The sequence below is a fragment of the Taudactylus pleione genome, unplaced genomic scaffold, assembly GCF_031769625.1.
Source record: "Taudactylus pleione unplaced genomic scaffold, aTauple2 ptg000055l, whole genome shotgun sequence".
Classification (NCBI taxonomy): domain Eukaryota; kingdom Metazoa; phylum Chordata; class Amphibia; order Anura; family Myobatrachidae; genus Taudactylus; species Taudactylus pleione.
In genome coordinates this window covers 4,494,088-4,512,055 of record NW_028284457.1, presented here as the reverse complement: position 1 = coordinate 4,512,055, position 17,968 = coordinate 4,494,088, and the positions used below count along the sequence as shown (strand labels likewise).

General features: G+C 42.5%; 1 protein-coding gene across 3 annotated transcripts in view; it reads left to right on the top strand.

The window, feature by feature from the left end:
• BMPR1B (bone morphogenetic protein receptor type 1B) overlaps window positions 1-17,968 on the top strand; it is a 519,259-nt gene that overhangs the window by 492,775 nt on the left and 8,516 nt on the right. For all 3 annotated transcript variants that reach the window (XM_088464464.1, XM_088464463.1, XM_088464465.1), the window contains one exon: window positions 720-912. In XM_088464464.1, the coding sequence (XP_088320590.1) occupies window positions 720-912 (193 nt within the window). The remainder of the gene's footprint in view (window positions 1-719; window positions 913-17,968) is intronic.

Here is a 17,968-nt window from a genome sequence, read left to right as displayed (position 1 = left end):
GTTGATATTATTCCAACTAGTTCCAAACGCACACTAAGGTTTCCTCTGTACTGTATCACAAATAACAAAGTGTATTGGGGTACATTATGTCAAATGGCAGCATATGGCAATATGATGTATTAGTGGTCAATGTAAAGTCTGGGTATCCAGTGACCGGTAGCCCCGTGTGGATCAGCTCCCTATGCCACTAGTATCGACACCTTTGTTTAAAAGTACAGTTTTATTTTACCAATTACTACTTTTTGCTGGGATTAGCGTTGTGGAGTATAGTAGTGGGATCATACACGTTAAATAAAGATTGATTTTTACACTTTTCCATGTAAAATATTCACATTCTTAACTCAAAACAGATGAAAATAGCAAACCGGGCAATGTCAGTTTTAATGAATTATTAAATCATTTCTTCACATTTACATTTCTGGTACAGTAAGTCTGTATGTGGGTGGCAGTAAATGAACCAAGAGCTCCTTAGCAAAATAACCTTTGTCAATATTGCCTCAAATTACAGCATATTTAGTTTTACGGTTTCAAATTGTACAGAATCCTAGTAATATTTAGACGTACTCCTGGGAGGAAGGAGAAATGGTGCATGCAGTAAAATGAATCCCAAGTGATTTCTCTTTTTATCCCCTATTATTTATTCTGCATTAAGCTTATTAATAGTGGGTGGTCATTTTCTTTTGTAACTAATATTTTGTTGGTTTTGGATTTATTCATAGGTACAAAGGACAATAGCAAAGCAGATTCAAATGGTGAAACAGATTGGCAAAGGGCGATATGGTGAGGTGTGGATGGGAAAATGGCGTGGAGAGAAAGTGGCAGTAAAAGTCTTCTTTACAACTGAGGAGGCCAGCTGGTTCAGAGAGACTGAGATCTACCAAACCGTGCTCATGAGACATGAAAACATTTTAGGTAAGGTATGCCAATAGGTATAGAAGATTTCCATGGAAATGGATGACAAGGAAACATGAGTTGCCATTTTGAATGGAAGATTCACTAAGGAAAACTTATGAGGGTTATTTACAAAGAAAAGCCCAAACGTATGATAATCCATAGTATCACAACTTGGCTATCATCAATTTAGACAATGAATGTAAATGAATGTAAATGACAAGTATTCAACCCTATTGATATTATAAAACATTTCACTTCTTTATATCATGTTATTAACATTGATTTATTCAGGATATCAATATAAAGTACTTTGTACTGTCAATTGGAATAACCTGTAAAGTTTTTCTCAATTAAATTCAAACAAGAATTAGACAAATTAAGGTTATCGGCACTTGATAGCGACGTTAGCTCCAGCTGTGAGTCTATTTGGTAAGAGTCTACCAGCCATACTTACTATGTAGCATTGGGGGAGTTCCATCACGTTGAATGGGAAGTGTGGGTGAATGCAAATTTCAAATCATTCCTGAGACATATCAATGGGACTGTGGTGTGGGCTTTGTTTGGGCCACCAAACTGATAGTTTTGTACTTTAGCCACTGCAGTGTTGCTTTTGCTGTATGCTTTCAATGTCCTGCTGGAATGTAGATGTTCTCTGAATTATGGACTGCAGTAGGGTTTCTTCTATGATTTATCTACATCTTACTTCATTAATTTTAACCCATGTTTTGACAAGTTTTCCAGTCCTAGCATACAGACAAAGATGTGCGTATAATATATAATGATACAAGTTCATATATACTTATTTATGTTATGCATAATGATGCAGACATGTATTACTTTGTACGTATTTTATGTCCTTAGTAGTAAAAGATATGAGTCATTTCTAGCTAAGGCTGTTGGCATTGTGCTCAACAGTATATAGAGGTTGAAGGTGACCAGCAGAAAACCATCCCTTTGATCTACTCAGTAATGCTGCAATAGCACAAACCTCCATACTTGAGAGAAGCATCACAGAAGTTCATAAATCTTAGGCTACACATAAATTGTTTTACCTGACAAACAAATTGATTGTGAAATGTGTTGTTAACCTTTTACTGATGAAATCTGATGCCCCACTGCCAGGAGTTTCAAGCCATTACAGAATATTTGACACTGACACGTCTAAAACAACATATAGAAGCAGTTCAAATACAGCTATAATAGCAAAAAGAACCAACATAAAAAACAAATAAAAACAGTGTTTTTATATATATATAGTATACACACATTTTTATATATGTACGTACACACACATAGATATGCAGTTACAGACACATATATTATACTGCATTGGATTTTACATTTTGTAAATATAGGATAATTGCCTTATGGCATACATGAGATATTCTAAAGTATTAACACCAGTACATTTAATTGTAACTGTGCTTTCATTAATGTCCTTTGGTAGGGTAGTGTACATTTTGCATTCACACTAATGTGCAGCTGGGTGAGAACATGCAAGTTAAATTCATCTGTCATCATCGGTTTAAATCCACAAAAAAATACAACAATAGTTTATTACCAGTGAGAAATTAGAAAGGTTTCCCTTTACTTCAACATTCTCGTCCCTATAATTTCACACAAAGCACTTGTCAAAGTGAATGTTTTAATTACTTTGGGTAAAGCTGCTATTTATCACTGGTGATGGGCTGTAAATCACAAATTAATCTTCAAATTAAGGACCTTAATAGCCCTGTTTAATAGTTTTAGCACACCAGTGGCACTCATCCTATGCCACTCAGTCAGACACATCAGTGATGAGCCAAAGATTATAGTCATATTGAAATGTATAAGCCTGATGCTTGAGTTCTTCAACATTCTATGAAACTTACTGCCAAGATGACAGATATTTTGGGGTGTTTTTAGCAGAGTTAGGGCTTTTGTCTACTGCCGGAGAACACACTGTAGAAACTTAAATCCTCTTATCACTATCTCAGGATGACAATAGCAGGTCGCCTACAGGAAAAAAAAATTATTTCTTTCCTTTAAGATTTTTTAACAGTAACTTTTTTTATATAACAAAAGTGGATCTGGAAGCACAAGTCTGAGCGTACAGTTTCACTCTGCACCTGAGAACCTGAGAAATGCACACACTTTATGTGGAACTGGCTGGTAAAGCACGAAGACTCCTCTTCCTGTACCAGCCCGTAATACTGGGAAACAGAGCACCGCTCGGCTGCCTTTGGATATATTTTACAAGATTTTCTATCACCACATCTTGGTAAATATACCAAGCTATGACATAAAAGAAGTATATGATGCTCGGAAAAGTTTCCTTTGTACAAAATGTAATTATGTAACACTAGCACCAATAATGCTGCTTTTTTAATTTATGTTAAGACATATTATGAATGTGATATAGGGCTCTATTTATTAACATAATTTTTACTAAAATAAAGTGAAAAAGGGTGTTTTCACACCCTTTTCACATTATTTTAGTTTCACCTACAGTTACAGTTGTAAAATTCTACTCCAACCCCTAAGTATCACTTATTTTTAGTAAGCAGATCGCATTTCCCATAATTGTAATGGGAAATGTGATCTGACCAGAGTTACTAAAAATAATTTGTAAAAAAATACCGGGGAAAGCCCTGTGATAATAACGCCACCTGGAGGTGGCATTATCCAGGGTCTACCCCGGTTACCGGACTCCTGCCCTGTTCTAATGGGGAGAGCAGAGCCAGGAGTCGGCCCCAGTGATCAGCTGTGTGGTCTAAACAGACCACATGCTGATTCACTGTAAAAAAAAGTAAAAAAAACAAGTAAAAAAAAAAATTTACTTACCTGACTCCAGGGACCGGTGGTCGGGGCTCCGGGTGATATCCTCCCTCTGGTCAGCTGGTCTGCCATGCTGCACTGCGGCCCGGTCATCAGGTGATCGGGTCCCAGTGCAGTATGGGATATCACCAGACTGGAAGACATGGAAGACATAAGAGTAATTAAGGCAGAGGGGGGGTCGCGGGGGGTCCACGATCGCGGAGGGCGGGGCTTAACAACAGAGGCAGGGCTTAGCACCGGGGGGTAGCAGCGACAGTCGGTCGGCGCATGCGCGGGGCACTGGTCACGGTATTTTTTTGCGAAAATACCGTGACTAGTGTGCGGAGGGGATTCGCAGCGACAGAGGCTCTGTCCCTGTAAGGGATTTGTAGTAATTACGAATTCAGTCGGTAATATCACACTATAATCTGCATTAACCAATGCGGATTGTAGTAAATAGAGCCCATTGTGATAAAGTAGAATTATTACACCAAGGGACAGTAAGTACGTTTACCTGTGAAATAGTCATATCCATCATGTAAAAGTTTGTTATTGTTTGTAAAAGGATTTAAAAATCTTTACATGCATAGGCAAATGCAGGGGGGGATGGTACAGTTGTTTGGAAACCCCCCTCCCCAGCCCACACCATGACCACAATATAAATAGTAATCGAATAGACTATTACTAGTGCTGCATGTTCGTCTCAGTATCACAAATGAAATAATTAGCAACACCTGTGGATCTTTTAATATGTACCACTGTTATAGACCATCAATAGGATTAATTATTAATACTGTATAAAAATACACCATCCAGTGCATAAGGAGACCAATATGTACTTATATGTCCAGGGCAGTGCTAGGTTATTCTGCTGCTCCCCCAGACTTGCTCCAATGCTCTACAATGGTGCACATTTGAAATAAAAACATTCAGCTCAGGCAGGATGGTCCTACTGCCACATCTAATGGCTTACTGTCATCGCTGGCCCTGTATATGCTGGAACTATGACACAAAATACACTATGTATGACACATATTAAAGCTGGATAAGTGCTAATTATGCCCTCTTCATGGACTGGCCGGGTTGGGTATGAAATCCCGGCTGTCGGAATGCAGCTGGTCAGAATAACAACAGCGGCATCCTGTCAGCCAGAATATCGACACCCATAGGAACGCACATAAGTATTTTCCTAATCCCTAACCCTAACCCTCCCCGGTGCCTATCCCTAACCTCCCCCCTAGTGCCTAAGCCTAACTTCCTCATACCTAAACCTATGACCCCCTCCCTGATGCCTAAACCTACCCTCCCCCTAGTGTTTAATCCTAACCTCCCCCTCCCCGCACCCTAATCCTAACACTCCCTTCCCAGTGCCCAACCCTCCCCCCTAATGCCTAACTCTAACCCCACTACCTAACCCTAACCTCCACCTAACACCCCGATACTTGCCTTCGCGATGCCGGCGGTCGGGATGCTAGTGCCAGGATCCCGACCTGTCGGGAATTCGGGGCCGGTATTCAGACCATCGGCATCCCACATACCAGGATGCCGACGACATCCCGGGCTGGCCACACTTGCTCTAAAATCAAGCATTTGGAAACCCTCCTCTAGAAATCATGTGTTTGCCACTGAAACTACTTATCAAGAAGCTAAACCTGTTCATTGTAATCTAAAAGGGTCTGTGAGAAATTTGGCCTTATATGATCATACTCCCCTACTATTTAATGGTCCACCAAGAACAGTATCGGTTGACCATCCTATCCTATCATCAATTGGCCACACACCTGCAGATTATGTTGCCAATGTTTAAGGAACTGGAAATTAATTAAGCCAGGCGGTCGTTCATCCAGCACCTTGCATCCATGCTAGGACCTATTTACTATGGTAATATAATTTAGAATTGGATTCCATAATATCATTGTACACGATTCCCATCGTCAGTAACCAGATGGTATGACTGAAATTCCTCCTTCTCACATAATATTGTTATTTCTGCACTCTCTGTACTATTTAAATTAATTAGACACTGGGAGTAATGAAAATGTAAAACATAACTGTACTTCACGATGATCGGAAAGTACAGGGTGGCCAGAATATAATGGCCGTGGTTTTCGCAGTTGTAGCATAAATAATAGTATTTTGATATATTGAGTTTATATCTGCCAGACTGACAGAATCTCGCGTATATAGTTGACAGTTCCTATGATTAATTTAGTGTTGTCCTCTTGAAAGCTCATGAAGAAAAGGCAGATGGAAAATAACAATGATTCTTTGCTTCGTGGTACACAAAGTCTGACGCTTTAGTGCATGTTAACGTTGCTGTCTTCTGTCATGAGTCCAACATGGCAAATTGTTTTGTTGCAGTTTTTTTATGACTATATGCCTATGGGCCTGATTCAGAGATGTACGCTAATGCCGTCGCAGCGTAAGTGTGTGAAAATATGCAAATGTCACATCCGCTGGGATTTGTATTGAGACACCCAACAGTGGCTTCACAAATACAAGTGACTGCATAGAAAGCTCGGCTCCATATAAATCACTTATCAGACTTCTGGGTGACCCTATGGTGGTGAAGAATGGGCGCGGGAATTGAAACGCCAAAGTCAATTTTACTGCGTAAGACAATGTTTCCCAACCTAGGTCCTCAAGGCACACTGACAGTCCAGGTTTTAGTGATATCCAAGCTTGAGCACAGATGGTTAAATCAAAATAACTGCGGTACTAATTAAGACACCTGTGCTCAAGTAAGGCTATCCTTAAAACCTGGACTGTTGGTGTGCCTTGAGGACTGTGGTTGGGACCCCTGGCGTATGGGGTCACAGTCAGAGCCATGCCCCACACCTTCGTTTGAATTGCCCCCATTGTCATCCACAAACGGTCCATTCCTGTCAATCACTTTGTAAATAAATCCTCATCGCAAATATTCACAGACTTCTGATAATCTCTCAACTGCATAAACATCGGCATTACGTACATCACTGAATCAGGCCCCATGTGCATTTTGTGCTTGAAGCCAATAATTTTAAGAACACATCATTAATCTAAGATGTGTTTAGAAAAATATATATCTATTTATAAAATGAATATATATATTTAGATATTTACTGTTACCATTTGCATCTCACCACTCCAGTAATACATTAATTCTTCACCTCTACTATAGTAATGCATCACTGTTATAGTAAGACATTACCCTCCCTCACCTATGTACTAACACATTACACTCCCTCACCTCTGTAGTAACACATTATCCTCACCTATATAGTAACACATTACACTCCCTCACCTCTGTAGTAATACATTATCCTCACTCACCTATATAGTAACACATTTCCCTCCCTTGACGTAACACATTCGACATTCCCTTCCCTCACCTGTGTAGAATTGAAATCCCTCCCTCACACCTGTAGTAACACATTACCCTCACTCACACCTGTAGTAACTTATTTCCCTCCCTCCCATCTGGAGTAACACATTACCCCCACTCACCCCTTTAGTAACTCTCCACCCTTACCTCTGTAGTAACACATTACCCCCACTCACCCCTGTAGTCACACATTCCTCTCTCTAACCTCTGTAGTAACACATTACCCCCTCTACCCCTGTAGTTACACATTCCCCTCCATCACCCTGTAGTAACACATTTGACATTCCCCTCCCTCACCTGTGTAGTAACACATTCCCTTCCCTCACCTCTACAGTAACACATTCCCCTCCCTCATCTGTGAAGTAATACATTCCCCTCCGTCACCTCTATAACACATTCCCCTCTCACTGCTGTTGTAGCACATTTTCCTTGGTCACCTCTGTAGTAACACATTCCCCTCCCTCACCCATGTTGTAACACATTCCCTTCCTTCACTCCGTAGTAACACATTTGACATTCCCCTCCCTCACCTCTGTAGTAACACATTCCCTTCGCTCACTATTCAAATAGAGGAGCCACAACAACTGCCAGTGATGATTTGCAGCACTTGGGGTGACAGTTGGTGTTTGAATTCTGAACTGTGCTGCAGCCATGATGAGTCAGTTAGTCAGTACATTGCACAGGGGAGGAAATATTTTAGCCCTTTTCACCCCCTTAGGAGTCGAATTTTGAAAAAAACCTTTTTAGTGGGCACCTACATCATGGATGGGATATACTCCCCGATTTTAATGTTTCTAGGTCCAGGGGTTTGGGCTGGGTGTTGATGAGTCAGTCAGTCAGTCAGGACATATGATTATATTATAAGGGCTGACTCAAAAAATTTAATTCTCCATAGAGAATTATACAGGGAGGCATGGTGTTTAATGGGCTACACCTCAAAAGATATTGGAGGTACCAAGCTGAAATTTGGCATGGATGGGTAAAACTGTCTCTCGGTGCTGCATGCCAAATATCAGGACAAAAAATTAGGAATTGGGAGTAATCTAAAGTTCTTCTGATACTCTGTTAGGACCACTTTTCTGCTGTTCTTTATGGGGGATTTTGGGAAGGCATAACTCAGGATAGGTGGTGAATTTCAACTTGGGGTTTGTTTTATTAGGTAGCTCTTGTTCCAGAGTAGGGTGTTTTGAGGTTTAGGTAATTGAGAAAGTTACAGTTTTTAAACTGTTACCTCAAAATTGTGTCATTATAGAGATAGGAAGCTTCAACTTGTTGCGCAGCCTCCGTAGCTGCCTTCATCAGGTGTACTCACTGTGGCTTCACTTGGATGCACAAAGATGGCTGTTCTTTGCTGGCGGCAGTGGCGGTGGGACTCGGGGGAAAGAAGTGGCTGTTAGCTGCAGTCTGGACTGTGGTGGGCTCGCGGGCGTTAGCAGCGGTGGTGTGGTTGGCGGTGAGGGTGGAGTTTTGGGCAGCGGGACCTGGCGGCGGCAACAGACAGATGCAGCATGCACGGATCAGGGAGAACCGTGATGCCAGCATCTGTGTGTGATAAAAATAAATACAGGTTGCACGGACAGGATCATTGAGATCTGTCTGTGCTGCTGTGTTTACAAAAAAAAAATAGCATGCCCCTCCACCCCCAAAATGAACAAAAAGCACCGAGCTTTGCAGACCCAGTCCTGGTGGTGCTAAATACAGGGGTCAAATGACGTAGGGGTCGCTTGTATTAAGCACAACTAGCACTGGGATATTTAGAACCAGTCCTGGTTGCCAATATCCGGGGGACATATGATATAGGGGTCCCCCGAATTCAGCGCAACCAGCTCTGGGCTCTAAGCCGGTCCTGGTTCTGGAAATACATGAGGAAAATATGCGTAGGGTCCCCTTTTATTATCCAGAACCAGTACCTGACTTTTTCTAGCAGTTGGCTAATGCCACAGCCAGTGGAGCCCTGGGGGGCTGGCGACCCTCCCCCAATAAAGGGGTCCCCCTCTCCAGGGCACCCCAGGCCTAGGCTGATAGCCTGTGGCTATCCTAGGCACCCCTGGGCGGTGGGTGCCAGGTTGATTACGTAGTGTGTGGTGCATTTGAGGTTGTTTAAAATATTGCCTATTGCTGTGGAACTGCAGGTCCCAGCAAGCCTCCCCTGCATGCTGGTACTTGGAGAACCACAAGTACCAGCATGTGGGGGATTATGAGCCCACTGGTACCTGTACTTTCACTGCAAAATAAATATTTTTAAAAAGACAGGGGTGTGGCCTGGCAAGCATTGGAAGAAGACGTGTTCCAGGAGAGCTCCTGCCTGGCTTTCACTAAATTGCCCTATAGCACGTTACCTGCAGACACTCTGAGCCACCTACCTACTCTACTAATGGCACGCTACCTGTCCACACTGGGGGAGCATGGTTCGTAGAGCCGGGAGGCATCTTCTGTGCCTTTGCAGGTTGCGCCTGCCCGTCCTTCTGAAGCCAGGGGCTAGATATTTGGATACAGCCGATGTGGCATCTCCATACCGTGGTGTTCAGTTCACTGCCCCACCGATGTCTGCTGAGCCTCCCTGTACCTCTGAACACCCAGGGGACTTACCTGCTCCTGCCGCTGACTGTGGCCGAGACCTTGGTGGCCGGTGGAGACTCCGGACTCTCCTCCCTTGGCTGTGGTATGGGGACACCACCCCTGCATCCAGTGGTGCTGCAGACATTGGCTGGCCTGTACTTGCTACCCTCTGACCTGGCCACCGCTGCTACTGCCCTTCTGAGACCTGCTGGTGCCCTTTCTGCTCCCTTATCCTGCTTGGAGGTGGTGAGCTGATGCGATCCTGCAGTTCCCTCTTGCTCCATTTTCCTTCTCCCTCACCTCAGCTAGCCATTCACAATTTGAGAGATGTCACACTGCCCTGTATTGCCTCACTCTAATTGAAATTTGTATATTTTGCTCTTGTGTAAAAATATAAAGTACACAATATCTCTACTTTACTATTCTCTATTGCTACATCACAGACCTTAGATTGCAAGATATAAAACCCCTATTTATGTGGGTTTGGCTCCCCCCTGTGGCAATTTACTATAATTACACTATACAGTGCATTATTTCTATATTTACTGATATGCCTTTGATTTTTAATCTGCTGGCCCGCTGAAGTGTTCTGCACAGTATAATTGTCTCTTTTGAGGGAAACAGTTATTTTAGGAACCTCTCTTCTCTGACAAGGGAGTCCCTCCATTTTAGGCAATGTAGAGTGAAATTACGTTTCATATATATTGTGGTCCTCCTTGCAGCATTACCTCTTCCTGATTCTGCCTACCCACGAGGGACGAGCAGTGCCCCCCCCACCCCACCCTATACCTGGGTTCCTAATGTGAAGCTGATGGCTCTCTGTAAATGCTCCATGCTTGCTATATAGTCTCATTAATGGGGGAATGTGTCCTCCACCATCCATTCATTTGCTGCACTAACTACCATTTGACTCCTCCCCACATATGTTCCTAATGGGCAAGAACAAGAGAGATATGCAGAAAAAGGATCCTTGGACGCCAGGGGCCAATTCTTTTCAGGCATACCTGCATTCCTACCTATCTCAAACTCTGCAGATTCCCCTGCGACAGTATCTGAGTCTGTCCCAATAACATCTTCCGCCATGGTCAATTTCTCCCTCGTCTGGAGATCTTCATGCTCAAATTTCTCAATTGCGGGGTGAAATTATGGAAGTCCTGAACCATGTTCGAATGCTCCCTTCCAAACAAGACATGCAGGCCCTGGAGTCATGGATCCAGGACTCTGTACAGACACAGATTTCTTTGGTACAAGCTGATGTTAAACACTTGGGTTCCCGTATTGTTACCCTTGAGGAGGAGAGAGAGTCTGTTGACGACCAGTTATCCCAACTTCATGAGTTAATCTTTGAACAATCATCAGACATGAGGGCCATGCAAAATAGATTGGATGACCTGGACCATAGAGGGCGCAGGAACAACATTCATGTTCGGAGGCTTTCAGACAATGTCCCTCCATCTGGCCTCATCGATGCCCTCAATAAAATCTTTGGAGAAATCCTGGAATTAGACCCTAACGATCCTATTGAGTTTGACCGCGTCCATAGAGCTCTCCGTCCGAAGTGACTAGCGACTGACCATCCAAGAGACGTTATTTGCCGGGTCCATTATTTCTCGCAGAAGGAGGAGATTCTTTTTAAAGTTCGCAACTTAGAGGGAGTAGAGTTCAATGGAACTCATCTGCAGATTTTCCAAGACCTCTCCTGGCGTACTCTCCAACAGCGAATGCTAGTGAAACCCTTGACAGATTCCTTGCGCAAATGAGACCTTAAATATAGACGGGGCTTCCCGTTCTCTCTTCAGGTCACACATGCTGGCAAACATCTGACTCTCCAGACTCCTGCGGAATTACCTGACTTCTGCACTGAACTGGGTTTGGAGCTTGTCACCCTTCCAGATTGGCAGGCCTTTTCACTCCCACACTCTGGGCCTCCTGGCCATCAGAAGAAAGACCAGTGGCGGCAAGTACAGCACCATAAAAAGAAGTCATGGGGAGCTGACTCTCCACTGGCACCCGACCCCACTTGATTCATGACTGGTTTGTCCTGGGGCTGTTCCTGGTTGTGACTGTACTCATTATTTAGAGCTACTCCCGACCAGTCACAGAGATGACTAGGGTTAGGTCTTTTTGGCCTCTTTCATTAACGTCACCCAAGATTTGGTATTTAGTTCATTTGTTCAAGGTTAAATTATGGGTAGAAATACTAGATACGCTGAGTCACTTTTCATGTATATTCTTGTTGTCTAATTGTTATTTCTATTTTTCTTATTATCCGCCTATGTGGATACTATAACTATGTTTCACTCTTACCGAGGAGTCATGTAATACTGCTTACTACTATTTGTATTGATGATATTTTGCGTTTTCTACTGTATTGTTATTTTTTACAGGATGGCAGGGTCACTACACCGCTGGGTGCCCCTACCCCTAATTTTGGGGGGTTATCATTTTTGTAAGCTGACTTCAAATAATTCCTTTATATAACAAAATAAAAGGTCACTGCATTGTAATGCCTAATAAACATACTACAATAATCTGCCCACTGGGTTGCACAGTTCTCTTGTAAGTAGTCTTGAAAAACCAGGAGTATATTTACTTATATTAATATGTGAAAAACTGCAGAATAAAATGCATAATTTACTAAATAGCTTTTTTTCCACTTAAATATCTTTTACAAAGTCCAGTTTTCACTATATTTACTTTTTAACTTATCTATACTTTGCCTTATAGATGTAACAAAGACGTGAGGGAATTCATTAAGTTCTCGAGGAAAAGGGTCATAAGCAAAATATGAAAGTGTCTCAATTCAATTAATACTCTGTTTTTCCACTTTTCTTAATTAATGAATTAATTAATACTTTTGATAATAATTTAATTAAGAAATTCAATATGTACAAACATAAGTAATAAACTAAAAGTAACATGCACAAAACAAAAACAAAATGTAGAATCTAGATACCTTGACTTTTTGAGTAGCTAGTCATATTGACTGCCCATTATGATTAATGTACTGGTTCTTTAAATGCTGAAATTACGTACATATAAAATTCCACCAATGCCTTAAATAATAGACACGTATCCTAAACATCTACAGTAGTCTACTGATCCCGTGTAAGACTGACACAGCTATACAGAGGCAATATACTACTGCTGATGAAGATGACTTAATGATCCTTACTTATCTGGCAGCACTATTCCATAAGCAGACACATAGACCATGATGCACTTTTATAACCATCATCAGTTATTAAATGCAGAGCAATGTGTCTTGTCACTTCAGATGTAATCTCACTGCTTACTGCATGTGAGATAGGCAGTGTGCTGTAAGCAGTACATCTGATTGTAGTACATATGGCTGCAGATGGCTATGCTTTTATGCTTTGCTAGGAGAATACCTCTCTAACTGGATCCATTTTTTTAATTGTCATCTTCCCTAACTTTTCCTTGTGTTTATCTCTCTTTAATTCCTTATCAATTATTTTTCACCTTATGTATTCTACTCTATGAAATACTCATTGACATCCATATGAAAAGAAACACACACACACACACACACACACGACTACAGAGTTAACTGCAGGAGACCAGCCTCCAGATCAGTGAGTGCTTCCAGTCACTCCAGAAAGTCCAGACCAGTGACTGGACTCCCTCCAGAGGGTCCAGACAGACCATTGAATGCCTGGCATCCCTCCAGAGAGTCCAGACCAGACAAGTGGGTTGGAACTTGTTCCCACTCCTTCCCTCACCCGGAGCCCCAGTACCACATTACCATCCACAGCCCCCAGCACCTCATCACTGTCCTCATCCCCTCCACATGTCATTACTAACCCTCACACCTCATCACTGTCTTCAGCACCTTAGCCCCTCATCACTGTTCTCAGCTCTGCATCACCATCGCTTATTACTGTCCTCACCCCTCATCACCTCACCCACTCATCACCAACCTCATCCCTTCATCACCATTCTTAGCCCCCAGCACCTCATCACTGTCCTCATTCCCTTATCGCCATCCTCATTCCCTCATCACCATTCTCATTCCCTCATCACCTCATGCCCTCATCATTGTCCTCATTACCTCAGCCCATCCTCACTGTCCTCAGCCCTTCATCACCATCCCCAGCCCCAAAGCATAGCCTGCTTCAGTGTCAGTGTCTAAAGCTGGCCATACAACAGACCAACTTTCCTCCAACCATAAAACTAGTTGGTTGGTTGGAATGAAAATCCGGTAATGCATGGGAGCAATTGACAATCAGCCATTTGCTCCCAAACACTGGAAGAAAGCTATTGTTCAGAAACATTTTTTAAATCAAACAGATTTAACCAACCTGCCTGAAGTACCTTTGTCATGTTTTCTGGTGTTTGGGAACAAATTGCTGATTGTCATTTGCTCCCATACATTACCGGATTTTCATTTCAACTAACCTCCTAGGGCTGGTGTATGGCCTGCTTTACTCACTGTGTGTCCACGGGAATGACGTGCAGCAATGGTGGCACTGGTGTCAGTGACACCCAGTGCGGTAAACAGCCTTACTGCGCATGCTCCCAAAAAGGGGTGTGACCTTGTGGGAAGGGGTATGGTCTCATAGGAAGGTCTTCAATCAGGTGGCGTAGCTTTGTGGGAAGCCCGTGTTCACATCACATCACTCCCAGGGATGCTGGGCTGCCCCTGGAGACTGTACCTGCACTGCCAGCTCTTCCCCAGTGACAGGAGATGGATGCTGCATGATACTATCACAGTGCAACACCAGGCACCCTGTCACTGCGGAGTAGCCGGCATTTTGGAGTCATCCTCTGCAAGGGTGTCACCCTCTGGAAGAGTAACACCCGGGTGCAGTCTGCACCCCCCTTGTAATGCCGGTGATGTGACCTATGACATCACGCAGGGGCGTTGCTGTCTGTAGGTTCAATCCCAGCCCAGGCCATGTCTGAGGCAGATAGAGGAGCTTCCCGGGCAAGGCCTCAAGCCGGTCTTTTTTTGTATGAACTATAAATTCAGTATTTTACATGTCACCTCTGTCGCAGTGTCTGCTGGTTAAAGTAAATATACTCTGTGTATACGTTGATCTTCATGCATTTGCTGCATTTGCTAATTGGCTTCTGACTGTACCTTATACTGTGTGAAATTCCATTCTGTCTTTTGTCTTTAGTTTTCATTTTATTTTTAATTTTCACATAGGCATCTTCATCAAGGATTGTATCTATCACAAATAACTGTTACTTAGAAATACAGAAATATATACATTTTAGACTGCGTAAAATTAGCTTAGCTATCAAACTTCTAATGGGTAACTAGTGTGTTTAAACTGATGCACGTATTAATATGTGCTGGTCCTCACAATTCATTTCACACTTGATGCGATATAATGGGGATAGCACATGATTTGTGCAATCATACAGCTATTTGGACAGCCTGGCAGCGTAATGCAGACCATAACCATATGTGGTATACGATATGACATATGGACAAAGTAGGGATTATTCTTCCGGTCTTTGAGAATAATCACTCATCTTGACAAGCTTATGTTTCGCACACTCAGAAATGTCAGCCAGAGTAATGTGATTTTTTTTTCACCACAACAAGATAGAGTAAATAAACTGAGTAACTGGTTAAGGAGAAAGAAGTGTATTGTAGTCTTGTAAATCTAACTCCAAGGGCTACAGATGTAGGCTCGCTACAGTCCATTGTACAGTATACACTCACTACACACAAGGGTCCTTGCTGGCAAAGTGAATTAGTCCCAAAAAAGTAAATGATTAATAATAACAATTAATATATGATGCAGATTGAACTACCAGAAAGCCTATAGGCTGATGATTGTGATGACCCCCTAGTGTGAATAGTTATCAACAATATTGCACTAACTGTATGTCTGTCTCATAGGGCAGTATCAATATGACTCAGAATGGTGGCCACAAAGTCGTAGACATAGGCCTTCATTCAGAGGTGGTTGCAAGAAGCGATCGCTCTCTCTGAATGAGGGCGGCCGCTTCTTTTTTTTAGTGCGGCCTCCTGGTCGCTAAGTAAGCTGTGGGTTACCACCCACAGCTTAGCGACTGACCAGGGTGATGGTCGCGATGGTCAAGACCATCGCGACCATCGTGGCTTGCGACGAGACCCTAAGGTTGGGTCTCGGCAACCGCAAGCCCCAGGGAGCTACCTGCTCTGATCGAGCAGGAAGCTCCCCACTGACATCACTGCTGATGTCAGTGCGGCTGCCCACAAAACTGCAGACGTTCGCTTGGGAACGCCTCCGTTTGTGTAGCGACCCCCCCCCGCCCCGCCTATAAAATGGGGCGAGCTGTCGATCAACATCGACAGCCGCCCCTTTTGTAGTGAGCTCCGGAGCGAGAGAGATTCTCTCTCGCTCCGGGGCTTGCGCACGTGCAGTGCGGCCGCTATGCGTGCGCAGGGACTTAACATCGACCTGGTTGCGAGCGCTCAGCGCTTGCGACCGGGTCTGAGTGATACCCATAGTCCCAAGTATGATACTAGGCAGCTCACGTGTCCAGGGACCGTCCCTGGCCTCACATCTATGTCTGCACAGTGGTTAATAGAATGCTGTGTGGCCTACACAGTACACATGGATAAACCCTGATGATACAGGGGTCTATTTACTAAGCAGTGTTAGGAGACAGAGTGAAACGTGATAAGTCAGTGATAAGGTGCCAGCCAATCAGCTCCCAACTGCCATCTCACAGGCTATGTTTGAAAAATGACAGTTGGGAGCTGATTGGCTGGCACCTTATCACTTTCTTATCACTTTTCACTCTGTCTCCTAACACTGCTTAGTAGATAGAGCCCATAGTCACCGTGACACCCCTACAGAAGCAAGAGCTGTATCTGTACCAGACAAGTTCCAGATTTCACAATTTAAAAAAAAAAAGTCATATCATTTAAAAAATAAAAAAAGACTAATCAGTTAATTCCAGTCTGACTAAACTAACAGTAAAGAACAGAAAACATAACTGGAAATGTCAGCTTGTATAGACCATGCTGATTGAGTGTGATTCAAACTGCAAAGTACAGTAGTCATGCTGATATGTCATAGATGACCAGAAGCAAGATGTGACTACAATGAGACACAATGAGTAGCTACATTTATGTCCAGTTCCATGTTCTACTTCTAAATATAACTTTTAATTTCCTGTAGTAAACTACAAAAACAACTCTTGTGATTCAACCCTTGTAATTTCAGAAATATATTTTTGTTCATATAATATTCCAAAGCAAGGACATAACTACATTCTAGTGAACTTCACTGACAGTATATAGACACATATTCGAGACTTCAGTAAATGTAGACTCAAGATATCAGATACATAGTAGCAGACAGTTTATATATTGATATATGATGTATGTATTTGTATCTATTAGATACAGAATGTAGCAAGATCTGAGACTATAGCTGGGAAAGCCCTGGATATGTTTCTGTGACATAGCTGGAGGGAATGAAGTCTTGGAGATGGAGTGGAAGTGCAAAGTGGGTTGTGTGATTGGTCCTGGATTTGGACTGATGGACTAGGCAGTAATACCTTAGGCTGCAGACGTCTTCACCCAGATAAAAGGATGTGTCTGCTGGCAGCTTGTTCTGGGAAACGCTGTTAGTTACAGTTAGCTGCTGTACAGCTGATGGTCGTTTTTTTCCAGGGGCATCTGTATTATAAAATGTATTATTACTAGTTTATTGATACCACACATCACTGACAGATCACCTTAGGGGAAAAATAATGTATATGACTACAAATATTAACATGTTATAGTTTTTGGACACTACTTTTATACAGATCCCACTTTAAATGGCAATCCATGAGTATATTACATGCCAGCATCTATGATAAATGTACTAAATATAAAACACTCAGTTGTATAAATAGGGCAATATATTATATTCATATCCATTGTTACCACAGAGTTGTCAACGTCAAAGGAGTAAGGTTAACTTCTCCCTCTAGTCTACATGATGTCTGACCTTTCTGTACAAGTTAGTGGCTATTGTTATTGCCTGTAACGGTCAGTAGATGGCGCACTTTTCCTTTGTATGACTGATTGGGATTCTTCTGCAGCACTTGGTGATCTTTAGAATGCCTTGAAATTAGGAACACAGAGAGAATGGTATTTGAATATTTGCTATTTTTAGTGATACAATATGTCAAAACAACATCAGATTTTATTTGTAACCATTCACAGTATTCCTGTATCAGTACCTTATTCTGTTTCACATAGTGTGCAGGGCCCACCTGTATATCCCCTTACAAAGTAACAGTGTAAAGTAATTTTATAAAATGTTAGACATATTAGTGTACAGATTAGGGCAGTGGGCAGTAATGTCACCTCTTACTTGCATCAGTCATGCTGTA